The 27,397-nt window shown below is 47.9% G+C and overlaps 1 protein-coding gene across 1 annotated transcript; it reads right to left on the reverse strand.

Moving 5' to 3' along the window:
* Window positions 1-2,022: 2,022 nt before the first annotated feature.
* On the reverse strand, window positions 2,023-26,461 carry SART1 (spliceosome associated factor 1, recruiter of U4/U6.U5 tri-snRNP). The gene is made up of 20 exons (XM_032974079.2): window positions 25,378-26,461; window positions 24,589-24,643; window positions 23,846-23,907; window positions 22,848-22,977; window positions 21,067-21,172; window positions 20,083-20,160; window positions 19,698-19,797; window positions 19,375-19,520; window positions 18,072-18,278; window positions 16,978-17,105; window positions 16,502-16,668; window positions 16,106-16,233; window positions 12,490-12,708; window positions 8,726-8,827; window positions 8,163-8,250; window positions 6,823-6,913; window positions 5,740-5,878; window positions 4,784-4,873; window positions 4,052-4,173; window positions 2,023-3,258 (listed from the first exon to the last, which is right to left on the reverse strand). Exons 1-20 carry the CDS (start codon window positions 25,670-25,672, stop codon window positions 3,240-3,242), a joined length of 2,472 nt encoding a protein of 823 aa, XP_032829970.1. The 5' UTR covers window positions 25,673-26,461; the 3' UTR covers window positions 2,023-3,239.
* Window positions 26,462-27,397: the final 936 nt, after the last annotated feature.

Raw genomic sequence — 27,397 nt, forward strand, 5'->3', positions numbered from 1 at the left:
TTTAATAATACGCTTCCAGGCCGCACTAAGCCGGTAGCTGTCAGAGCGATTAAAGTTATTCTTGTTCCTCTCAATTTCAATGGATTCTCTAATTAGTCTTTGCCAGTAATAATTAGTTTTACACACCACTGCAACATTGTCAAAATCAATTGAGTGTCCTTGTTGACAAGCATGTTCTGCCACTGCCGACAGTTGTGTTTGAGATAATTTAATATTTCTCTGATGTTCTTTTAGTCTTACGCTGATGTTACGTCCCGTCTGCCCAATGTAGCAGCTGCCACATGAACAATTAATCCGATATACACCTTCTGTTGATAGTTTAGGTAATGCGTCTTTAGTGCAAGATACTAGTTTTTGAATTTTGTGTACTGTACCAAATCTTACTGTAATGTTTTGCTTTTGCAAAACGCGGGCTAATTTGTCAGTTACTCCTGAAATATATGGAATTTTTATTGTTTTAACAATCTGGTCGCTTTCAGTAGTATTGCTTTGCGATCGTGATTTGGCATTCAGTGCTCTGTTAATTTGAGCATTATTGTAGCCATTCTGTCGTAGTGCGTCTTTAACGTGTTTAATCTCTCTCACTAGACTCTCACCATCTGACACCGTTTTCGCCCGATGTACGAGCGTCTTGATAAGAGAGGATTTTTGAGCTGGATGATGATGTGATTCTGCATTCAGATAGGCATCAGTGTGCGTTTGCTTTCTGTAAACGCTGTGTGTTATTTTACCGTTTAGGCCATGTCCAAGCAAAATATCTAGGAATGGGAGTGTGTTATTATGGAAATGGAGGTGAATAACACACTCCCATTCCTAGATATTTTGCTTGGACATGGCCTAAACGGTAAAATAACACACAGCGTTTACAGAAAGCAAACGCACACTGATGCCTATCTGAAAGCAGAATCACATCATCATCCAGCTCAAAAATCCTCTCTTATCAAGACGCTCGTACATCGGGCGAAAACGGTGTCAGATGGTGAGAGTCTAGTGAGAGAGATTAAACACGTTAAAGACGCACTACGACAGAATGGCTACAATAATGCTCAAATTAACAGAGCACTGAATGCCAAATCACGATCGCAAAGCAATACTACTGAAAGCGACCAGATTGTTAAAACAATAAAAATTCCATATATTTCAGGAGTAACTGACAAATTAGCCCGCGTTTTGCAAAAGCAAAACATTACAGTAAGATTTGGTACAGTACACAAAATTCAAAAACTAGTATCTTGCACTAAAGACGCATTACCTAAACTATCAACAGAAGGTGTATATCGGATTAATTGTTCATGTGGCAGCTGCTACATTGGGCAGACGGGACGTAACATCAGCGTAAGACTAAAAGAACATCAGAGAAATATTAAATTATCTCAAACACAACTGTCGGCAGTGGCAGAACATGCTTGTCAACAAGGACACTCAATTGATTTTGACAATGTTGCAGTGGTGTGTAAAACTAATTATTACTGGCAAAGACTAATTAGAGAATCCATTGAAATTGAGAGGAACAAGAATAACTTTAATCGCTCTGACAGCTACCGGCTTAGTGCGGCCTGGAAGCGTATTATTAAATAATACACATTACATTTTGATTTAAAGAATTACTAATCTACAACTCATTACTAATCATAACCAATGACTGATTACTAATCGATTATATAATTACATTACCCCCCCCCCCTCCGCCTCTAATCACTGCACCTGATGAGTTAAGTGATGACGTCACCCTGCTGCTCTATATAAAACCGGGAGCAAGCGAGGGCTTTACCATTCTGGCGAATTGCCCGATGATGCTGGAAGTATTTACCAGCGAAACGTCGTACTCAAACTGTAAATGTGGATTAACTCTTCAACACACCGGTGGGCTGAAGTAGTGAATTATTTGTCTTTTGTCAACGTGACACTTTTTTTGCTGATTGGCCGTGTCGGGTGGTGGAGGGTTACGACACATTTATAAATAAACGCGATCTAACCCAAAAACCTTTATTATGGTCAAATATACACACGCATGCTCGCATGTTACACAAGGCCCACCAATATTTTAATTGTAACAATACAGGTCGTAGAGATGCAGACGTGGGACAGTAATTTACATACAAGGGACGGTTACTTTCATGGGACAGATCCAACACTGAAGCACAGCTGGACATGAATGTATGTGGCTGAGCGACTTGGGGAATTCATAATATCTGGGTTTAGACACCACCCACCCCCCAACCCGAGATTACAAATTCGAATCTGGGTTAAGCCACTCACGATTAAACAAAGTTCTCCAGTGTAGCGAGTTGGTCTCAGTCCGGCCACCAATGACTGACATTGAGACTTGGAGACTCGCAGAGATCGGCTTAATTGCCACTGGCTGAATTCTGGATTCAAACAAAGGTTTTTCTGCAGTGCCAGCCCAACGCCTCTTATAAAGGCTTTTGATTTAATTGACACCTCACCGACTGCAGACAAAAGGGCTCTATCTAGGAGGAGCTTCAGAAGTAGTTCTGCGCCACACCCCCCCCCCCCTTCTAGTACCATTTCTGTACCACGAGGTGGTGCACTGCTCGCTGTGAGGGGGTAAACAAAGGAAGCGTCTCCATCTCTTGGCGACACAATGGAGGCGTTTCTTACGTCACCCGGTTTCTGCTGCTGATATTGCTGTTGATGCAGCTGCTAATGAATTTCATTGAAGGATAACATCGAGCAGTAAATATCTGAAAGGTCGTGGACCTCCCATACGCCGCCGACTCAGCCTTAAATGGAGTTACCTGCTGCGATGTGTAAACACACAACAGTACGGGGGAGATAAAGGTGGCTGGGCATGGTGTTGGCCACCCAGCCCCCCCCCAACCCCGCTCTGTCATGTGCCATTGCCGGCCTTCATAGGCATTGCTCTCAAATAGCCTGGATAAAGCAGTGTTCTTTAATAATTTTCAGAGGGGCCACTTTCGTCGATAAGACATATCATTGTGAGGGACGCCATGCATTTGAAACCATTGGGTTTGACAGCAGCACGGTGATATAGCGTTTTCAGATTTGTATATTGTTGGGCGTGCCGTACGTCAGGGGCCGCACTAAAGGTCACCAAGGAGCCGCCAGTAGCTCGTGGGCCTTGTAATGAAGAACACGGGGCTAAAGGCTACATTGGAGATCCTTTGTCGGTGGAGGCAGAAGGTAGAGAGAGGGGACCCCGGGGGTGGGAGGTCGAGCGGCACAGGAGTTGCCCACACCGGCCTGGGTCTACCCCCTCACTTCGTTATCGTGTTCCTGTAATCACACGCACACATCGAGCGTCAGGGTTATGGGTTAGCGATAAGACCAAGGTGCTCTGCAAACCGTCAGGCTACTATCAAAGGTTTGTTCATGAAGCCATCCAGATATATAAACAGACATAACTTCAACCGAGAAGATGGATACAAATTGAGCAATCATTGGAAGGATCTTATTAACCAAGTAAAACCTTAACAGCTTTATAGTTTGCCTTCATATCCACATCTCCAGTTTCTTCAGCCTTCTACCCCCCAGGCCCGCTCACTGCCCAGCCCCGGCATTGTATCGTACTTGCGGTGCAAGTTGCAGAGCGCCACTTCCCCTACCCCACACCCCCCACCCTCTCCATCTCTCCTCCCTGGCTCCTCCCCTCTCTTGCCTTATATAGCCTCTTGTCACATGCAGCTCTTTTGCCCACTACAGCAATTTGTTTCTTGCTGTGGCTGTTCCACCTGATGACGGACGCTTGTGTTGCTTCCGAAACGTTGTGATTTATTTTATACCTACGTGACTTTACCGAAAGAACCAAAGAGTATGAGTAAGGGCTAAGGTTACGTTGACAGATTGGGGTAAGGGTGAAGGTGAGAGTGAGTCTATTGTAACGTGAGTTAGTACCTCTGTGCTGATGTGAGCGAGTGAATGTTTGGTGACACGTGAAGGACTCGTGTTCCTCTGGTGACATGCGTGAGCAAACGAGTGGGAGAGCAAGCGAATGAGTGGGAGCGCGAGCGAATAAGCGCAAGAGCGAGCGGGAGACCGAGCAAGCGTGTGAGCGAGTGTATCTACGCACGCGTTCATGCTCTTGCCGCTGCCGCTCAAGATGATGAATGGCGTCTTCTGGGCCTTCTGCTTCTCCTGCAGTAGGGCAACGGTGCCTAGTGGAGTGTCACTCGAACTCATCTTCCTCAGCATCTGCCGCGTGGAGGAGAGGCAGGGGAAGGTGGGGAGGGCAGCGTTACAAGACGGGCAACATTGTACGGTCAGCTACAAGCGGTGAGCACGCTACCACAAGGCCATGGCAGGGAGCGATTTGAGCGTTGGCACATTGCGGGAGGAGTGTGCGTGTGTTCTGGGAAGCGATAGTGTAGTGGTTAGTGCACTACTCTACGAATCCGGAAATCAGTGTTCGATTTGCGCTCACAGCTAATACCGGTGACGATTAGCTGAACCAGTCCTGGGCCTCCCCTAGGTCGACTCAGCCTCAAATGAGTACCTGGTGCAGTGTGTAAACATTTCCACAAGGGAGACAAAGGCAACTAGCAACTCGCACCGTGCCGGCAATCATAGGTGCTGCTGACGAACAGCATTTGCCCCAACAGTCTGTTAAGATGATATAGGGGATTTTGTCTGTGTGTTAGTGTGAGTTTGAGAGGTGAGCATTTGCAAGTTGTAGTGGGAAAGTGTTTGAGCAGGAGTTCAGGAGTGAAAGCATCAGTGTTTGTTTATTTAAGAGTGTTTGGTTGTGCTGTGGAGTGTTGTATTTGGTGCGTGGGAGAAAATGCTTCGGAGTGTTTTCACTCACGTGCTCCTCTTCGAGTTTCTTTTGCCGTTTCTCAGTTTTCATCCTTCCCGAGCCCTTGCCATGGAAGCGGTGAGATAGCTGTCGGAACGCCTGTGTACACAGCAATGCACACCATTCATAACGACGAACACCATTCATAACGATGCGCCCTGTTCCCAACGACGCGCGCCGTTCCTAACTATTCTAACACAATTCCTAACGTTTCGATTTAAAGCTTTCGTGACTGCAGGGATTCATCTTCTTGGTTCTTTCGGTAAAGTCACGTAGAAGGGAAATAATAAAATAAAAAACATAAATAAAATTCTCACGACGTTTCAGCCACAACACAAGTAGCCTTCCTCAGGTGAAGAAACATAATTGTCGGAAAGACAGCGCTCCAATGAACATTGCTAAGCTTGGCAGCGTATTTTAAGCTGGGTGGGAGGAGCAGAGCGCCTTGACAAAGGAGTTTACATATCAACAGAAGAATTTAGCATTGAAGTAGCTGTGTTAATGTGAGAGATTAGCAGGATGTTAAAGTCAGAAATTAGCATGTAACTGGGAGATTAGTATGATGTTAGTGTGAGGATTTAGCATGTAACTGGTCACGGAAGTAGCTATGTTAAAGTTAGAGTTTACATATCAACAGAGGTATTTAGTATATTATTTCCCTTCTACGTGACTTTACCGAAAGAACCAAGAAGATGATTCCTAACGTGTTCCACGGAACTGTGGGCTTGCAACTTGAGACCCCTCCAGCACCGGGAAAAAATTGCAAACCTTGAATGACCCACCGACCTCCCTACCACGAGTCCCTCTGGTGCCCACGACCGTGCCACGTCTCGTTAGGACCAACGCAACGAGGCGGGCAACCATTCCGTTCCCAATGTTCGAGCAATCTCGACATGAAACCGCGCCACGCCCTATCCTTTCACATGATCCCTCGCGTCAAGGGAGGGGAGCAGGAAGCAGCGCACCTCCTTGGGTGTGAGCTTGCGCCCCGTCTCGTCCACGTACTCGATGCGCACGTCTGGCCGGTAGTGCTCCTTGTCCTTGAATTCCTGCCCGTAGGCGCGGTACTCCTCCCGGCGGCTGTACTTGTCATCGCTGCCGTGACTGTGACGGCGACACGCACACACACACACACAGATGGGGTGGGGGGGAGAATCGACTGTCAATGAGAAAACCTCCCGAGGCTGTGACGAGGCCCAGCAATAGTAGCGTGCGTTGTTGCAGAGATTCAAGGTTTTATTTGGACGGGCAGCCCTGGTTAATTGCGTGCTGCATACAAATCGTAATACTACGTCTACTACTCACGGTGTGCTTCTCTCACAGTGGACGATAAATGGTGGTGCAGTGGTGAGATGTTAACTCCCTCGACTAGTATGCAGGTCGTGGATTTAGTTTTATTTGTATATTGTATACCTTGGGATGTTTAGTTTTTTTAAGTGATTTGTTTACCTTCACTATACTTTGCACTCCTATCAGGTTTTTGCATTGTTTGTTGTAACTTTCTGACTCGCTCCTACTGGAAATCTGTGAATAGGTTTATAAATTGTCGGATCCCTTCAGTATAAATATTCTGATTCTTTTGATTTTGTGCATATCTCCGTTTCTGTCTCTCGCAGAAAGTTCATAATGGCCGTGTTGGGGCACACTGCATTGGCAACCACAATGCCACTGTGGCTAGGAGATGTTAACTACCTCGCCTGATATACAGGAGGTTGTGGGATCGATCCAGACTCCTGACGCCTGCTGTATATTTGGAGTTTTCAAGTTTTCCCCATGGTAGCATGGATTTTCCTTTGGGTCCTCCGGTTTTTCCCTCCACATTTAGAATCAACGTGCGTTTAGAGTATTTAGCTGCTATAAATTTCCACATGATGATGAGTTAATTTGTTGAGCTATCATTTGTTATGAAAAAAAGATATAGAGCTCAGTGGAACTGACCTTGTAAAATAAAAATACTTTATAGTTTTAGTTTAAGCCCCTGGGGTGACGGTTCGATCTGGGGTGATCGACATGGTCATTAAAAAAAATCGGGCGAGCAGCATCCTCACTTCTTGTCTTCGATGGTGTAGAGGGCGGAGGGGAGGGTCTTGTGGGGGTTTTTGACGCGTGCCATCTTAGCTATCTCCGTCTCCAGGTACCCTGCATGTGCGCATGCAGGCGGAGAGGGACACACACACACACACAGAAGGCTATAGAGACAGGCAGATGGCTACAAAAACAAAGATCCCCCGTATAACAGATTGTTGGGGAAAATGCTCTTAGCAAGCACCTATGAAGGTCGGAAACGGTCCACGAGAGGGTGGGTGGCCACGCTAGACCGCCTTTGTCTCCGTAGTGGCGATGTTTACTATACACCATACCAGGTACTCATTTGAGGCTGAGTTGACCTAGGGGAGGCCCAGGACCAGTCCAAATAATCGTCACTGGTGTTGGCCGTGAGCGGGAATCGAATTTTGGTCACCGGGTTCATAGCGCAGCGCACTACACACACAGAGACAGCTTTCGAGACAGGCAGACGGCTATACATGTGTAATGGTGTTATGGGACGAACGTACACCATCTCCAGCTAGCACCCACTGCTTACCTGTAGGGGGCTGTGGGGTGTTTGGGGCTGCGGGGTGTCCTGGGATCCCACAGAAAACCCGCCCCTCGGTGGGGAGGTGTATAAAAGGCGGGAGCTCGGGAGAGTTGGGCAGTGCTGCCAGCGAAGAAGAACCAGTTGAAGACAGAAGGCCAGCTTAGCCTAGGACCCTGGACTCCTCTGGCCCGCAGTTCTTATCAGGGCCGGGCAGACTGAGCCAGTGGTGTGACCCTGGGAGCCTCGGATCCCGACGTCCTTATCAGGGCTGGGTCCGTGTAACCAGAGGTCGGGACCTGCACCTTGGCCAGTGAGGTCGGACTAGCTCGAGACCCTAGCTTAGAGATAGGGCGAGTTCCGTGGGGAAGTATATCCCCTTAGTTAGCGGGTGGAGGGGCCGCTACCCTTCCTGTTAGAGATGTTGTGTTCGGATAGTGTAAGGTTATAATAAATAAGTGTTGCCTCAACCATCCGTCTACGTCGTCTAAAGAACCCACTACACATGCAGACGGCTAGAGATACAGACAGGCAGACTACACACACAGACGGGCAGAAGGCTATACAAATCGATAGACAGATACTCACACACAATAGGCAGCCACACAGATGGCTATACATGCATAAAGACTATACAGAGAGGCAGACAGCTACGCACACAGACTTCCGATTAGCATGGTTGCCTATGTACATACATACAGAGAGCTACACACGCAAAGAGACAAATGGCTATAAAGAGAGGCATACAGCTACGGGAGGAGCAGGAGCAGCAGCAGGAGTAGAAGCATGAGGAGCAGCAGCAGGAGCACTCACCCTTGGTGTTGCAGAGCTTGAGAGCGGACGCGAGACCACCCGTGATCATCGGCTCTTCCTCCAGGATTGCACCGGCTCCCGTTGGGGTCTGTGTGGTCACGCACACATACAAGAGATAATTGAGATACACAGACAAGACACGCTCTCACACACACAAGACACACACATGCACACAAGACAGACACACATGACAACACACAGACGACAGATGCTTGCATAAGACAAAGACCCCCCTATATGAACATACTGTAGGGACAAGTGCTGTTAGCGAGTAGCACCTATGTAAGCCGGTACAGCACACAAGAGGGTGGGTGGCCAGCACCACCCGTGACCGCCTTGCCTCCCACCAGTCGCAATCCTTACACACCGCAACAAATACTCATTTGAGGCTGAGTCGACCTAAGAGAGGCTCAAGACTGGTTCAGAAAATCATCACTGGTGTTGGTCATGAGCAGGAATCAAACTCGGTTTGCTAGGTTCGTAGCGCAACGCGTGAACCGTTGCACTACCGTTCCCCATATACACACAAGTGGACAATGGAGAGTGGGGGGTGAGTGGGCGACCTCCACACGCTCCCGTTCTTCCTCCAGGTTGACCGCGCTCCAGCCGGCCCCCTCCTCATCCTCCTCGTCTGCTCGCATCTCCGAGTCGCTCTGCTCAAAGTCCTGTGTGTGGGGGGGGGGGCAACAGAGGGGAGGGCAGCGGGGGGGGGGGGTGTGAAAGGGGGTTGAGAGTTTCATCATCACAGGAGCTCTTGCACAATTGCTCACAATCACTCTCATTCACTTACGCACTCACCAAAACAGCGGGCGAGTTTGAGTGAGCGAGCAAGAAGCGAGCGAGCGAGGGGATGAGTGAGGGAGCTCAAGGATGAGTGAGAAAGTGGTTCATCGTTAGCACCTTTGGCTACGTTCGGTGCAAAGGAAGTTCAATGTACATACATACATGTGAGTAAGGAGTGAGCGAAGAATAATTGAGCAAGCGCGTGAGGAGAGGGCGGGTGAGCGAAACAAGGGGTGAGCGAGTGAGCAAGAAGTGAGCGAGGGGATAAGACAGCGGGTGAGTGAGCGAGCAAGGAGCGAGAGGATGTGTTGTATATGTAGGTGTTATGAAAATTGATGAAAATAATGAAAAGTAAATGAAATTTGAAATTTACATAATTTTTGCTGATTCGAGAGATAATCGTATTAATTTATGCGAGTGGGTGTGGTTATGATAATGCAGTTCGTTATGATAATTATGTCCAGCCTCGGTGACGAGGATTGTGTTATCAATTGGAATAACGCAATTGATCGTATGCAGTTCTGTAGGTGTTGTGAGCATGAATGAGAGAGTCGATTCAACTCTGCTATTTAATTCCGTATTATCGATAAGGATACGATTACTCTCGATTGAACATTATGAATTATGTGTTATGGATTGTGTGGTGATAGGTCCCCTCAAGGTTTATAATCTCATTCGCAGAACAATTTTACGCAGAATTTCAGGAAGAATCACACACAAACCTTCTGCTTTAATCAACTTTATTTCCTAGCTAAGCTTTAATTTTTGCATAATATGAAAACTCTCGATCTTGGAATTTCAACACAGCGTTAACATGATACCATCACGATTGCGTTGTTTCGCTTTGATAACGGCACCTGTGGTTAATTCCCGATGCGTAACGCAATCGATCGGTTGTTGAGAGATTAAAAACATGCGAACTATTCTATCAAAACCTTAACCTTATAATATACTTGAATTGTTACGCAACACGGCACTCGGTTTTTGATTCGTATCCAATCCTTAACACATTCTGATATGCGAAATTATTATGCTTGAAATCGTCAGCACAGTACCACGGCGATGTTCGTTCATTGATTCATAACGATTATGCAATTAAAGCGTTCGACTGAAATACTTCTAATTGCCTTATCAACGCAACTCAATGGGTGGCGATGTTTTTCGTTATCAGCTAATAGTTGACGCATTTATCATGAGTCTTGTATGTTTAATGGGAGTGTTGTTGATTTCTTGCGTTGAGCAAACACCTAGGTTGATATTCCTTGTATAAAAAAAATGTTTGTTCGTTGTGTAGCGGTGGGGGAGTGAGGAGGGGGGAGGGTGTGGGGGAGGGGGGGCATACGAACGGCTTCCAGTTTCTGTTCACCGCTGGCTGGAAGTGTCAGCACGACGCTCGCCGTCGTCGCGCCGATGGGTGTTGAGTGCGGGGCCGCTGCCCTCTCAGCCCTGGTGACGCGAAGTTGCGCGCTGTAGCACGCTGGTGGCACGCTGTTGGCACACGCTGGTGCTGATGGCACGCGCTCCTCTCCTTGAAGATGCGCCAACACGCCCGTGCTGGTTCGCTGACAGCAGTTTCTCTCCACTGCTGGATGAGCTGCGCCGGCACGCGCTCTTTCCGCTGCTGTAGTATCTGACGCTGCGCTCGCGGGCGACAGGTCAAGTTGTTCTTCTGCTGAGTGAGCCGAGTCGCACGTGCTCTCTTTGTTGAGGTTGTTGGCGGCTCTCTGACAGCAGGTTTCCTCCACTGCTGTATGACTCAATTCGCACGCGCTTAGTCACTGGTTTGCTGAAGTTGTTGGCGGCTGCTCGTGTTTTCCGCTGCTGGTTGAGCCCCGTTGCACATGCTTTCTCTGTGGAGATGCTCGAGCGCTCTCAGCGCTGATTCTTTGTTGGCGGCTGGCCAAGCTTTTTCTTCTGTTGAGTGAGTTGAGTCGCACGTGCTCTCTTTGTTGAAGTGCGTGAACGCGCCCGTGCTGGTTCGCTGACAGCAGGTTTCCTCCACTGCTGTATGACTCACTTTCGTTGATACATCGCGACTCAGCGATCCTCGCTACTCAGCGAGGCTCGGAGCCAGCCGTTCCATACGACTTCCATGCGACTGCTCGTCTTGTGGACGTCTTGAATCGCTGATCTGTCTTTACTGCACTTTTTGAAAATGCGCTGACCGTTATATTCAAAGACATTCTTCTATCTGTGCAGTGAAGGGGGGGGGGCGTGGTCTGTGTGTGTGTGAGTTCGTGTGTGTGTACAGATGGCTCCTGCGATAACGATCTGTTTTGCCCTGGCGTGAAATTCCTCTCTCGCGCTCTGCGGGAGAGACAAAGATGGTCGGAAGCACCTTCTCCTCTCTATACTTTGAGTTAACATTGCTCAAATACCATTTGGTACCATGTTCACCAAGACTCGTGTTTGTAACTACGTCCTCCCGACGCACCTCTCGGGTTACCGAGATTCGCATTGTTATGATGGAGTTATTAAAAAGAAAAATAATTTTCATCCTGAGTTTAAGAGGTCCGTTTCCAGATTGTTGGAATCCATATCCCTTGGTTCTGTAAGGTTCTATAATGGAATATCGTTTAAGGTTAACACGTTATTATTAATGTTATATTGCAATTTTCTTTAAAACTTTGTTTGCCTGGTTTCCGTGTGTGTGGGGTGGGGTGGGGTGTGTTTTATCATTAAACCCGGATGGCTTTTCCAGATGGCCCCTTGTGATAAGGTGTGGTTCCTGCTTCTCCGCGCTGCGAGAGAGATAAAGGTGGTCGGGGTTGCTTGGGATATTGTTTAAACTCTTTCGTAAGTTTGCCCGTTCGCCTCATTTCTTCTCGATAACCTTTGATGTGACTCGGTATTTCTGTCTCCAAGCTTTGTTTTAACAGTAAAAGTATTAAAGGTGAAAATCATTTGATAGCGAATTAATTATTGGATAATAATTCACTGATGTATCTGATGGCCTGGTCTTAATTGGAGTGAGCGTGAGGACCGCTAATTTTATCTTATTCTTGTTGTTGCCTTTTAATTTTTTTACCCGGTTTTACTGGCAAATAAGAAAAAAAATACGTAAACGATTTACCCTGTTGGCGTCTCCGTGTCTACTCTCTTGGTGTTCTGACCTCGGAGGGACCTTTCCTAAGGGGCCCATCAAACTCTTGTTCATCTGGAGATTTTCGCGGATAGCTGTTAACATCCTCGCCTTGAGTTTTTTTTATTTCTTTATATATATGGCCTGTTTATGATCGACATCTGGCTTCCTGGTGTGCCTGGCTGTTTATTAATTTTTGTTTTGTCCTTAAAAAAAAAAATCTGTATGTATATATTGGAAAATATTCTTTTGGATATTGTGGAAAAAGGGCCGTATACAACAGATGAATGAGCAAGTGGGCGAGCGAGTGAGGAGTGAGGGGATAAGACAGCAGCAGGCAGGTGAGCAAGTGAGACTGCGAGTGAGAAGCGAGTGAGTAGCGAGCGAAACCACGCGTGAGTTAGACAGCAAGCGGGTGGGTGGCGAGGTGGGCGAGGTTGGCAAAGTTGACGACGCCCATACCAGCAGGTCGTCGCGGTCGTCGCGGTTCCCCGACAGGCCGTAGGTGGGGATTTCCCCGAGCGTGCGGCAGAACTCCGACGTGGAGTTGAAGACGATGTGGCCATGCCGGTCTCGCTCCCCCAGAACCATCCCCTCCTCGTCATCCTCCTCCTCATCCTCACCACCGTCGTTCTCACCCCGTCGCTCCCCGCTCTGCATGCTCCGCACCACCGTCGCGACCTGGGAAACGAGGTGGACGAGTTTGGGGGGTGGGTTTGGTTTTAGTCGTGGCTGCTACTGTTGTCGTTTGTGTTGTGCTGGCAGACCTCGTGGTTGTCAGTGCGTCGCTTGTTCTTTCATTCGAGGAACCAGGCATGCGCTCGCTCAACTTTCTCAGCAAGCGCGCACTCACTCACCCACTCATTCACCGAACCACTCGCTCGCACATGTGAGCGTGTGCATGCGTGTGTAATCGTACAACCAGGCGCGCTTGCGTGTGACCACGTGAGTGTGCGCGCGAGCATAACATCACACGGGCTTGCGTGCGAGTTCGAGCCTCAAGTGAGTACTCGGTGCGGCAATGTGTAAATATCGCCACTGGGGAGATAAAGGCAGCTGGACATGGTGCTGGTCTTCATAGCCGCAGCTCGCTAACAACACTTGCCCCAATGGCCTGTCAATGGCTACACGGGGTATCTTTGTGTATGTGGGTGTGCGTGTAATCGTGCGATAGTGGAGAGTGGTAATGTAACTGTTAGCGCATTCCGCTACAAACCTGGCGACCTGGGTTCAATTCCCACTCATGGCCAACACTAGCAGCGATTATCTGAACTGGTTATGGGCTTCCCCTAGGTTGACTCAGCCTCAAATGAGTACCTGGTGCTGTGTGTAAACATCACTACTGGGAATACAAAGTTGGCCGGGCATATTGCTAGCGACCCACTCCCTTGTGCGCTGTGCTGGCCTTCATAGGTGCTACTCGTTAACAGTACTTGCCCCAACATCTTGATGAAAACTATATGGGGGATTTTATTTCGATTTATAGCTTTCGTGACTGCAGGGATTCATCTTCTTGGTTCTTTCGGTAAAGTCACGTAGTATGGAAATAAAAAAAGATGGCAAGCTACCCTTTTTGGATGTCTTAATTAAAAGGAGACCTGATGGTTCAATGAGCCACTCTGTCTACAGGAAAGCTACCCATACGGATGCTTACTTAAAACTGGATTCCCACCACCATCCATCCCAGAAGAACTCCCTCATCAAGACTCTATACCATAGAGCCCAATGCATTTCCGACCAGGAACACATTGCCAGTGAATTCAAGCACGTACACCAAGTTCTCAATGCTAATGGTTACTCCGACTACACAATCCGCAAAGCCATCACTCCAGTCATGAAGAAGGATCCTCTTGAGGAGCCATTCAAAACCATCACCTTACCCTACATTGCGGGGGTCACAAAAAAGATCTCCAAAATCCTGAATAAACACAAGATCCAGGTCCGATTCAACACAGTACATAAAATCCGTGATCGGGTTCCATCTGTCAAAGATGTGGTTCCAGACATACAGTACCCGGGTGTTTACAAACTAAGTTGCCTCTGTGGTAGCAGCTACATTGGAGAAACCAAATGACATATCTCGGACCGCATCCGTGAACATAAAGCAGACTTGAAACACGGTAGAACGAACTCCTCAGCCGTGGCAGATCACTGTTATAATTCAGTGGGCTCACATGACATTGACTTCTCCAAGACGGAGGTTCTCTGCAAGCCATCCGGCTTCCATGAGAGATTCGTTCATAAGGCCATCCACACATACAAACACAGACAATTTCAACCGAGAAGATGGATTCTGGCTTAGTAACCATTGGAAAGATGTTATAAACCATTTCGGTTCTTAATTGATTGTATTTTACGGTGACCTTCAGACCGCAGTCCATTCGCTGGCACTGCCTCTTAATACCTCTCACACCACGGTTAATGGTATGGTTTATAGCATGTGGTATAATAATAAATAGTATAACATTGTAATGTTTAACATAATTCACAAGGCAATATATAGTATCGTAATTGCATAGTGAATATACAGCAGTGTGGTATATAGTTGGGTTCATAGAATAAGACAGTGTAATGTTACAAGTCTAATATTGATTTGAAGCTTTCGTGACTACAGGGATTACTTTGTTTTTTTCGGTAAAGTCACATATAAATAAGAAATAATAAAATAACATAATAGCGTACGACGTTTCGGTTGCAACACAAGCAGCCATCATCAGGTACAGAAGAGCTAAATTATGAGAGAGGGGAGACACATAACCTCAGATGTATATACAGACACCCAAGTAGGGGGAAATGACACAGATACAACAGGGGGCACAGAGAGAGAAGCATACCAGACAAACAGGGTTTAGCAAAATTTTGGAAACCATGTAAAGCAACACAGACGGTCAGTCAAAACACAATTGACGCATAGTCCGGTTGATTACGCTATTTCAAAAGATTGCTAAATTGCAAGTAAAGTATGAAACTCAAAATACAGACCGCACACACACACAGACAACCAAGTAGAGCGAGCCAGCACAGAGACAAGCACACAGTAAAGTTGCCTTAAATAGGCAGAGAAGGTAAGGCTGAGTGACAATGGGACAAAATTAGCATGAGGTATGCATGGAGCAAAGTGGGGCGCGGCAGGACGCACTGGGACAAATCAGCACGAGGTAAAGTGGGGTTCGGCAGCACCCACTGCTTGTGTTGCAACCGAAACGTCGTACGCTATCATGTTATTTTATTATTTCTTATTTATACGTGACTTTACCGAAAAAATAAAAGAGTAAGTCTAATATTTTATAGTCTAAAGTATAGGGTAGTGTAAACGCATTGTATAATTCAAAGGTGGAATTTGTCTATGGATATATTATACCATGTATTTTAGATTGGAAGGTATTGTATAGTAGTCCAGTTTATAGCATAGTTATAATGCAACACAGGACAGAGCAGCGCACCTTAGCTGTTCTGCTTTGGTATTTTTCCGTGTGCCCAGCCGCCACTCTCCTCCGCTCCGGAGGTGGGGCTGATAACATGCTAATTCATATGTTAATTCCGCCGACACAGCTTAATAGACGCGGTCCATGCTTGGCAGTGTTCGCTCAAGCGCTGTCTTCTGGACAGACCTGTTTCTTCACCTGAAGAAGGCTACTTGTGTTGTGGCCGAAACGTCGTGAGAATTTTATTTTATTGTTTTATTTTTATTATTTTATTTCCATTCTACGCGACTTTACCGAAAGAACCAAGAAGATATATGGGGGATCTTTGTGAAAAAACGGGGCGCCACGATGGCAACATGTTAACTCCCATTCCTGGTATACAGGAGGGCATGGGTTCAATCCCGACTCTGGCGCCTGTAAATTTGGAGTCTGCATGTTCTCCCTATGGTAGTGTGGCTTTTTCTCCGGGTCCTCCGGTATTTCCCTCCACATTTAGAATCATCCGTTGAGAATATTTGGCTGAAATAAATTTCCACACGACGATAAGCCACTTCTGAAAAAGAGCTACATAAGCTCAGTGGGGCCTGACCTGGTTAATTAAAAACACATTTAGTTTTAGTTTAGTGTATGCGTGTAACCGAGCGAGCGAGCACCCTGATAGCCGCGTCACGCAGGTCCCTCTTCTGCCGGAGCCGCCGCTGCTTGTCCAGCTGCCTCTGCAGCTCCTGTTCCGCCTCATCCTCCTCCACCACGACGGGTGACGCGGGCGTCACCAGCTCCTCTAACCGCCATGCACACACACAACGATTCCCCCACATAGCCTTAAAGTACTGTTAGCGAGCGGCGCTTATGAAGGCCGGCACGGCACACGAGGGGGTGGGTGGACAGCACCACGCCCGGCCGCCTTTGTCTCCCTAATGGCGATGTCCACACATTGCACCAGGTACTCGTACACAGATACACCCCACCATCACCAACATCATCATCAGCAGCCGTAGGCTACCCACTGCTGGGCGAAGACAAATCCCCCGCGATGTACAACGTCTCACCCTCGTCGTCGCTCATTTGCATGTCCTGCACCGTTGTGTCGGCATCATGCCCCTCCTCCTGTCGCTCCTCACCACCCCTGCCATCGCCACGAACCTCCTCGCTCTCACCCTCCGCCTGCTCACCCTCGCCCTCTACAGAGCATGGAGGCAAAGCGCCCTGACGACGCCTGGGGGGGGGGGTGAGAGGGGAGGTGGTGAGTGTGGTGGTATGTAGGGGTTGGCAAGTGTGGCGGTGTATAGGGGTAGGAGAGTGTGGTGGTATGTAGGGGTAGGTGATTGTGGGCAGCGCTCGTGTAGCAATTACCAGCAAACCGAGATCGATTCCCGCTCATGGCCAATACCAGTGACAATTATCTGAACTGGTCCTGGGCCTCCCCTACGTCAACTCAGCCTCAAATGAGTATTTGGTGCAATGTGTTACATTGGCCAGCCAGCTCGACTGCTGCCTCAACCACAGCCCTCAGAGGCCGGCTCACCGCGAGCCGAGGTCCGAGGCCGCCACCCCCGAGGTCTTGCCGGGGAGCGGTGCCAGCTGGTCGGCACGTAACGTCTTCTCTCTGCGCCGGATCTTCTTCACCCGGCGCTTCGTCTTTCGGAACGTGACCTATGTTGTCATTGTTTTGGAAAAGGGGGTGGAGGAGGGGTACAAGGGTCAAGGGGACGTTGGCGACCTCCCGGAAAACAACAAAAAACCGACAGCTCGTATCTTTTTGAAACGCTTTCCCAATGAAGGTTGGAAAGCACGTTCATCACTGCCATCCATCTGTCAAGCTATAAAAAAATTGTTTTACCAGGTAAGGCCCACTGAACTATGCAGCTTTTTTTCAGAAGCGACTTGGTCACAAATGATGGCTCAATGAAGTGGCTTTTCACGTGTAAATGTATAGTAGCCAAATACTCTAAACGTGTTATGTTGATTCTAAATATGGACGGAAAAACCGGAGGAGCTGGAGACAAATCCACACGATCACAGGGAGAGAGACACGCAAACTCAAAATATACAGCAGGCGTCGGGGTCGAACCCACGACCTCCAGTATACCAGGTAAGGGAGTGAACATCTCGCCACCGTGACACCCCGTGGCAAGCTACAAGAGAATGGCAGAAGGCAGGGGAGTGACACAACAACGAGCGGAGCGTCGGGAGGCTAAAATGCAGCGAGGTGGCACAGTAGGGTGCACATATGGTGCATCTGCCAGCCATCTCAGTCAGTCAACCCATGGCACCTGGGCAGGGCCATCCATGAGGAGGGCAGGGTGCGGGGCTCAAGGCAAATCTCACTGTGTGGGCCCCCCCGCCCCGATGCCTTCAAACTAAATCGCAAATATTACACCTGACAAAGTGACAACGAAGTGCGGGGCCCCCTCAAAGCGTGGGGGCCCAGGGCAGTCACCCCGATTTGCCGTACCCCGAGGGACAGCTCTGCACCTGGGTCTGTCTCGTGACCCCCTCATGCCAGCGGCGGGGGAGCCCTCCACACTTCACTTGACTGGCTCAAAGCTGCACAGCCAGCCAGGTACAAGTGCCGTTGGCCGTTCGTCGTCGTTCACATCGTCGCCGTCATCGTCTCACCATCTCTTCGGGTGAGTAGAACTCGTTGGCTATCTGGGGCACCGCAGTCTCGAGCCGCTGGGCCTGGCTGCGCAGCGTGTCACGCACGCTTTGCAGCTCGCGCTCCCAGCTGCCGTCCGCCGTCCCGCCGTGCTCCAGCTGGAACGACTTCCTCTTCTCCCCGTCGATCTCCTCATCGTACTTGGACAGTACGGCCCGCTGGCGCATCTGCAATGAGGTGAGGGCGACAGGGAGAGGTGAGTGATGGAGGGGTAGGTAGGTGGATGGCTCTGAGTGTGTGTGGCAATTGAGGAGTCACGTGAAGGACGCTACTGGGCAGTTGGAGGTTTCCAATAATGGAGGGCAGAGGAATGATGCTCTGCCAGCCATCTCAGTCACTCAACCGACGGCACCTGGGTCTGTCCCGTGACCTTCTGTCAGCAAGCATTCAACACTTTACGTGGCCTCGAAGTGCACCTGGTGTGGCAGAGGAGCGGTGGTGATGTCACCGTGGTGAGTGTTGTTGTTGAGTGGGGAGCGGTGGTGTAGTGGTTAGCGCAGTGCTACGAACCTGATGTTTGATTCCTGTTCACGGCCAACATTTGTGATGAATACCTGAATTGGTCCTGGGTCTCCCTTAGGTCGACTCAGCCTCAGTTTAAATAAGTGGGCACCACAGTAGTTAACATTTCGCCACCTCCCGATCCCGAAACCTGTATATTTGCAGTTTGCATGTCTCTCCCCACGTGGTCGTGTGGATTTTTCTCCGGGTCCTCCCGTTTTTTTCCTTTCAAATTTAGAATCAACATCACGCGTTTAGAGTAAATGGCTGCTATACATTTCCACATAAGCCACTTGGTTGAGCTATAATTTATGGCCAGGTCAATTATAAAAAAGAGCTATATAGCTCAGTGGGTCATAACTGGTAAAAAAAAAGTTTATAGTAAGTACCTGGTGTAGTGTGTAAACATCAGCACTGGGGAGACAAAGGTGTTGGTCTTAATTCGATACTTGCTAACAGCACTTGCCCCAACAGTCTGTTAAGGCTATACGGGGGCGGGGGGGGGGGGAGGAATCTGTCTTTTGAGCGAGTGGGTGAAGGCCTGATTGAGTGAAGGCGTAGGTGGGTTAGTAGTGAGATATCGAAGACGCGAGGGAGTGGTCGAGTGAAGGGGAATGAACGTGCGGGTTGGTGGGTGAGCAAGGTGAGCATGTGGGTGAATGAAGGAGGGAGCGAGTGACTAGGTGGACCGGGGGCGGTGAGCGAGCGACGGGGTTAAGACTGCGTGTGAGGGATGAGCGTGGGTCATCGCGCGAGGCTCACAATGGCCAGGTCATCCACAGACTCGTCCTCCTCGTAGGGCTGGTACACCGGCTTCTTCTTCTTGAGCTCCACGTTCTTGTCAGCCTTCTCCTTGTCCACCATGTTCACGTTCACCAGCACGTCTCCGTCCTCCTCATCCAGGATGGCTGAGCAACGGTAAGACGACGAGGAGGATGGAGAGGTGGAACGGAGGAGAGACATCGCCACGATTGACAACATTGTCAATCATCAACACAACGAGCATTGCCATCGATATCATGTATGTATGTTGAACTTCTTTAGTACTGCATGTAGCTAACCGTGCTAATTGGAGGGAGGGTTACCTTTATCCTTAAGCGTCAGGATGACTGTCTGCCCTTCCTGGAAGGTCTCGATGTCGTGCTCGACAGAGAGCCCCGTCAAGTCCTTGGAGGTGTATGACGGCTACGGGACGAGAGAGATGTTCATCATCAACACAATTATCATCGTCACAATCATTATTGTAGCCACCGCTGTCATCATCAACCAGCGACGAAGATAATGATGGCTAGCTAGCATTGCCCGGTGCTCCACTTGTTTTTGTGAGCATCACTTCTCTTGCCTCCTACACAACCTCTACCACCACTGCCAGAACCACCTCCTGCTTCACCACAACCTCCACCACCGCCGCCTCCACCACCACCACCGCTAGGAACACCACAATCGCAGCGTTGGCTGCACGCCACTCACCTCCTTCTTGGCTCCCATCTCTTCCTCCACAAGACTGCTGATGCCAAACTCGGCGTCCATCTCCTCCAGCACCTTGGCCTGGGGACACCGTAGAGACGCTATCTCAAAGACACGCAATACACGAGGCTCATGATGCCATGCACAGCCAAACACATGCAAGCAGCTCTTGTGAGACAATAGCTCCACCTGTCCAAGCGTCCGTCTGTTAGTTCACAAGAAACAGTACATCAACAACTATCTGGCACACAATTATGCGGCCACCAAAAATATCCGGCGATCCCAGGCCAATCTGGCGAACCTCCATCACAGCTGATGGAGTTGGATTCAGACTCTTAATAACCACCTCCAATTCTACACCCCCTATTATCACCCCATGCAGTCTTTGAGATTGGAGTGGTAAGTACAGTACAGTTAAATACAGTAACTTTTTACAGTAGTATATTTATGTTGATCTATTCGTATGTTTATTTATGCCAAATTCATATAGTTACCAAATTTAAAATACCAAAAAAACTAACTTTCGTGATGATGTCATCCTCATTTCTTTATAACTTTTAAGTTTGTTGTCCTCCTGCAACTCCGATTAGCACGGTTGGCTACATACGGTGTGAAAGAAGTTCAACGTATGTACACCTTGTTGTGTAATGCAACAGCACCAATCGCGGTAGCAGCAGCAGTCATCGCAACATCAGAAGCAGTCATAGCACCATCAGTAGTAGCAGCATCGGTGGTAGCAGCAGCATCAGGAGTAACATCAGTAGCAGTAGCATCGGTAGCAGCAGCATCGTCAGCAGCAGCATCGGCAGCAGCAGCATCGGTATCAGCAGCAGCAGTAATAGTAGGAACAGCAGCATCACCAGCAAAAGTAACATCAATAGTAGCACCGGTAGCAGAAGCATGCGTAAAAGCACAAGCTGCAGCAGTAGTAGTAACACCAGCAGCGTCATGTGCAACAGCATCATCGGTAGCAGCAGCAGCGCTCACCCTCTTCTGCGCCATGTCCTTCTCCTGCTGCAGCTTGCGGCTGCGCTGCACCCATACTGCGGCATCATCCAGCCAGTCCTCCTCCTCGGCCAGCGTGCGCACCTTCCTGGCGATGACGGCATAGGCACCACCACCCGCCGCGTGTAAGTGGGCTCGATAATATGCCCCGGTGGCGAGATGTTACCTGCCTCGCCTGCTATACAGGAGGTCGTGGGTTTGATCCTAACCCTCACGCCTGTATATTTGGAGTTAGCGTCTCTCTCCCCGTGGTCGCATGGAACTTTCTCCGGGTCCTATGGTTTTTCCCTCCAGATTTAGAATCAAATTTCGTTTAGAGTATTTGGCTGCTAGAAATGTCCACATAAGCCTCTTCGTAGCCATATAATTTGTGGCCAGGCCGCTTCTGAATAAGAGCTATTAAGCTCAGTGGGCCTCACCTGGTAAAATATATAATTTTTTATAGTTAAAAAAAAACTTCATACTATTTTTATTTTAGCAGGTAAGGCCCACTGAGCTATATAGATATTTTAATAAAGCGATCTGGCTTTCACAAATGACAGCTCAAAGCAGTGGCATGTCACGCATAAATTTATAGCAGCCAAATGCTCTAAACGCACATTGATTCTAAATGTGGAGGGAAAGAAAAACTGGTGGACTCACAGAAAAATCCACGCGACCACGGGGAAAATATGCAAACTTCAAATACACACACCTATTTACAATACTGCTTAATCTGGAATTTTTTAAACATGATTCTCATCAGCACCACCCATGGCGAGCGATGATACTTAAACTATTTTGATTTTACCAGGTCAGGCCCACTGAGCTATAGAGATCTTGTTCATAAAGCGACCTTGCCATCACAATTGATAACTCAATGAAGTGGCTCATCATGTGTAATTTATAGCAGCCAAGTACTCAATGCGGCCGCTGCCCCAACATTGTGGAACACGCTTCCCCCAGACATCCATGCTGCGGACTCCATGCCCCTAATCTATAAAGCCCACGGTTATGAATTTTTTTCCATCTGCCCATGCATGACTGAATCTATGAAGCAAATACGGTGATGTACGTTTGTTTGGTAAATTAAGGTCGGTATCACGAACTTTGGATTTGTATTTAACATTATTTTACACAAAGCTAAAAAGTAGAATGAATAAAACAGACATTAATAAATAATACATGTATTGATCTACAATATAAGAAAAACAATGTTTATTCAATCTATGTCAGTTTTTATTTATTTTACTACTGTACAGTATAAAATATTATATTATTTTCAATATAAATTCTCTGTTTACAATTAATGGTAAGTTAAGTATTTTGAGTGTGAAATGGTAAGTTACAAAGGCTGAGAATGCATCCTCATAGTACTAATGTTATGAGTTATTCAATATAGGAAGTTTCAAGATACGAACGACGGTCTCGGAACGCATCTACTTGGTATAACGAGGTATTGCTACTGAATGCCAATTGTGTCTGCAGTGTAATGCGATGCAGTCACATTTGACGCTACGTAAATACACATTGTATTGTACTCAAGATAAGCACAATCATCAGCATACGCCATGGTCGAGCCAATGCTGGATGGTCTTCTGCACCCTCTCCCACCATACACCCTCTCCCCACCTTTCCACTGTCACTTTCCCACTCACCCACCTCACCCCGGTCCCCTGTTCTCACCCCGGCCCCCTGTTCTCACACCGACCTGTCCCTCGTGGCCCCCTGCTGTTCACCCACATCCACTTACCCGTCCACCCCCCACCACCCCAACGACTCACCCCAGCTTCTGGTTGATGAGTCTCTTCTCTTTGAGTGCCGCGAGTTTCTCCTTGAGCACAGCCTTCTTCTTGATGCTCGCCAGGTTCTCAGGGTGGAACAGCACAGGGTTGTCCTTGGAACTCCCCTCTTCTGCTCACCGCGGGGGCACGGGGGGGGGGGGCAGCGGGGTACAGCCGGTGAGGAGATGGAGCAATGGGATCGGCTTGTTTGCAGGATGTGAAATGGGAGTATTGCATTGCTAGATCTTGAAAGATTGGCGACAGCTAGGAGATGCCATCGTGCAGCAATGGATTGAGAATGGCAAACGAGGACGAGTTAAGCTGTGCAATGGTGGCGAGATGTTAACTACCTCGCCTGGTATACAGGAGGTCGTAGGTTCAATTCCATTGTAGATTCAATGACGTTTTCATGTTCTCCTCATGTTGTCGCGTGGATTTTTCTCTGGGTCCTCCAGTTTTCCCCTCCACATTTAGAATCAACGTGCGTTAAGAGGATTTGGCTGCTATAAATTTCCACACGATAAGCCACTTTTTTGAGCTATCATTTGTGGCTATGTTGCTTCTGAAAAAGAGCGAGTGTTTTCCTATAACGCGTGTTGTTTTAATAACGTGAATTGGATATAGCATGATGAACGTATTAGGGAACACTTTTTTTATAACGCGGATGCAAATTGTAAATAACGTGATTGAGTGAATAAAAATACATCACACGAGTAGGAATAAGCGGTTGTACAGCTGCCTCGGCGTAGCATCACACAAGACGGAATGCTGCTTGATGCTTCTAGATGCTACCCAAGCGTCTTAAGTCTTTGTCCAGTCTGTGTACACATCTCACACGTTATCCCGGACTCTGCTTTACCCTATATTAATTATAATGCGATGTTTCCATAACGCCGTGTCCTTTAGTAACGCAACTACCTCCCGAAAGGAGAAAATACTGTACATAGCTCAGTGGGCCTTACCTGGTAAAGTAAAATATAGTTTAGTAGTTTACTCACCACTTTGCTTGGCAGCATCGCTGGTCTCCAGAGGCTTCAGTCCCAGCTTGGCTCGCAGTTTACTGCACGAGAACAAATTTAAAATCAGTCACAAGGCAGATGGAACACGAGCTTCCTCACTTCCATGTGTACGTGTCAGCATCCGCGGACGCACGAGTAAAGGTCCCCTGCCACTTTTACGACATTACAACGCGTTGTTCCTGGAAACCTCGTCTTTGTAAATCGACTGGACATCTGTGAAAAAGTGTTTCATAGTTCATCGGAATTCTACAGTATAAATAAATATTCTGATTGTGAAATCGGATCGTCATAAATCGGACCCCTATTTTCCCAGACAGTAGAAACAGGAGAAACATAACTTGCCAATGTGTATTCTATCAGCCTTATTTAGCAGAATTGGATTGGTAAATATTTACACAAACACTTGAGAACAAAAGCTCCACGCCAAGTCACGTCAGAATCCAGACTGACTGTTCAAATGTGTTCGGAGTCTAACCGTGGAAAATGTGACGTAAATCGAGTTTGGCCAGGTCGCGTCTGAAAAAGAGCTATATAGATCAATGGGCTTTACCTGGTAAAATAAAAAAGTGCAATAGTTTCGTGTAAACTTCTTCTTCACACTGGTTTTCCAATTTTAATATACAAGTTCGACTTGTAACATAGACCCCATCATGCTCTTTTCCTCTTTCTTTCACGATATAAAAAAAATTGTACGAATCATTGTAAAAGGTTTTCGTACTCACTTGGTTTCTTCAATACTCAAGGAATTGTTTCCAGATGCCGACTTTGGTGCTGGGACTGTGGGGAAAGAAGCGACGAAGTTTTACTCTCAGATCATGAGCCAACACCAACAATTACCATATTCTCCAGATTACAAGATGCACTATTTCCCCCCTGTATTTTAAAGTACCTTACTATTAGCACAGTTGGCGACGTGCAGTGCGAAAGAAGTCAAACATACATAAACATCGATTCCAGTGCGTTTTATAGTCGGTGTGCGTATAACAAGATTTGTATAGATAGGTCAGTATTGCTAGTATGCTAGTCCAACGCCATCTTAGGCAAGTACTGCCAATTATAAAATGGGCAAGAATTTGAGCCTGTTTCTGCAAAACTGTATACTGATTCAGTTGTATAATTATCTTAGGCCAGTATTGCCAGTAGAGGCGCCACGGTGGCGAGATGTGAACTCCCTCGCTGGTATGCAGGAGTCAATAAGTTCGATCCCGACACCTGTATATTTGGAGTCAGCACGTTCTTCCTGTGGTAGCGTGCATTTTTCTCCGGGCCCCCTGGTTTTTCATTACACATTTAGAAACGTGTTTAGAGTATTTGCTCTAAATTTCCACACGTCTATAAGCCACTTCGTTGAGCTATAATTTGTGGCCAGGTCGCTTCTAAAAACGAGCTACACAGCTCAGTAGCCTTATCTGGTAAAATACAAATTATGGTTAGTTTTTACATCTAGCCCAGTATCGTTGATCATATTCAATGGCTCCCCAATCAAGACACCCCCACCCTTAGTAACTCACCATCTCCACCCTCAGTCACGGCACCCCCTTCATCTCCCTCATCGTGGTCGCGTCTCACTCGCTTCTCCGGGGGGGGTCCGCCCGCCGAGGCGTCCTCCCCGCGCTCCCCGCGTTCCCCTCGCTCCCTCCTCTCCCGGCGCGACCTGGTTCGATCCCGCTCCCTGTCTCGGTCTCTGTCTCGCGACCTGGAGCGCGATCTATGGCCGCGCGGGCGCCGTTCCCCGCGTTCCCCGCGCCTCCTCTCCTCTTCTCCTCCCCCGCGATCCTTCTCCTTGTGCTTCTTCGAGGAGCCCATTGTGGACGTTGGTGCACGGTGTGCGGCCCACGTGCGTAACGATGCAAGTGTGTAAAATTGTGTGCGTTGTCTCCCGTGTGTAAAAGGTGTGTGCGGTTTACCTGTGTGAGTGTGTAACGCGTGCCAACGCGTCCGTGTACTTGTGTTCGAGTGCTTTGCGCTGTATTCACGTGTACTAGGTAATTGATTTTTAAGTACGTCTGTGTAATTGTATGTTAAAATGTCAATATTCACGTGTATTTTCAATGTATAAAGTGTGTCCTTACCGATCTGTAATTAAGATTTCTATGTTGAAATCCAATTTTAACGTCGACGTAGTTAAGTTTTACAGTACGTTAGGTCCAATTACGTCACATATGCAATGTTTATGTATAACAGCTACCCACTGCTTCTTTAACAGCTGTTTATATTTCGTATCCAATCACTGAAATATAACTGTAACAAACGAATTACTTGCACAAACGTTAACTATGTTAAAAAAATAATCGCTGTTAGGCCTCTCAAGGCCGAAGCCTCAGGCTCGCCTTGCTCTTTCTGCCCCCTTCCCTTCACCGAGGCCGGGGGGAGCAGACCAAAGACGCAAGGTCCATGGCGCCCTCTATTCTCTTCCTCTTCGCCGCTTCGACTGGAGATGTGTTCGTTGATTAAATCGCGATGAACCTGGGATCCGCCACGGCGACGCGGCGATTAACCGGCGACGAAAGCTCAACATTCACAACGGAGAGACCCGAAAGAGAAGGAATATGGCGGCAGTGCGATGGCGTCACTACCGGTAGCGAAGGGACACGCGTGGAATTCTGGGATGTTAAGGGGGGAGGGGTTGGGTGGGGGGTGGTGACCACGTGATTAAAACTAGATTCCAAGCTTTCGTGAATGCAGGAATTAGAAATAAATTCAAACAAATCACGACGTTTCGATTGCAACACAAGCAATCATCATCTGGTGGGAAAAGCACAGCAATAAATAATTGCTGAAGTGGGAGAGAGCTGCCGTGGCAAGAGGTTATATAGGTAAAGGGGGAGGGGCAAGGGGGGAGAGAGGGGGGGGGGGGACGTGCGGCTGGGGGGGGGGAAGTGGGAGGCCGAGAGAGCTGGGGATGCGGGGGGAAATTAACTCGGAAACATTGACCAGTACCCGGCAGATATGACAGACACGACCCTAAAGCAGTTAGGGTTTTACCTGGTTAATAACATCCTTCCGATGATTGCTCAATTTGTATCCATCTTCTCGGTTGAAGTTATGTCTATGTTTATATATCTGGATGGCTTCATGAACAAACCTTTTATCGTAGCCCGAAGGTTTGCAGAGTACCTTGGTCTCGGAAAAAAACAATATCATGCGAGCCCACAGCGTTATAACAATGGTCAGCTACAGCAGAGGTATTGGTTCTGCCGTGTTTCAGATCTGCCTTGTGTTCGCGGACACGGTCCCGAGACATGTCGTTTAGTTTCCCCAATGTAACTGCTACCGCAGGTACAACTCAGTTTGTAAACTCCAGGATATTGCATGTCAGGAATGACATCCTTCACAGATGGGATTAGATCACGTATTTTGTGTACTGTATTGAATCGGACCTGGATCTTGTGATTTGTTTGATTTTATTTCTATGTGACTTTACCGAAAGAACAAAAGAGTATGGATTCCTGCAGTCACGAAAGCTTCAAATCAAGATTTCAGGAATTACTCTTTCGGTAAAATCATGTGATTAAGTTCACGTTTCGTGGG

Source organism: Petromyzon marinus, chromosome 53 (genome assembly GCF_048934315.1).
Source record: "Petromyzon marinus isolate PM22_M1 ecotype Great Lakes invasive population chromosome 53, UKy_Petmar_22M1.pri1.0, whole genome shotgun sequence".
In the NCBI taxonomy this organism is placed as follows: Eukaryota; Metazoa; Chordata; class Hyperoartia; order Petromyzontiformes; family Petromyzontidae; genus Petromyzon; species Petromyzon marinus.

Coding starts and splice junctions, on each gene's coding strand:
- SART1 (XM_032974079.2), bottom strand. CDS start 25,672: ATGGGCTCCTCGAAGAAGCACAAGGAGAAGGATCGCGGGGGAGGAGAA. Junction 17,106..18,071: donor TCTACTCACCCGAAGAGATG/GTGAGACGATGA, acceptor ATGACAACATAG/GTCACGTTCCGAAAGACGAA. Junction 4,874..5,739: donor GCAAGCTCACACCCAAGGAG/GTGCGCTGCTTC, acceptor CTGTGTACACAG/GCGTTCCGACAGCTATCTCA.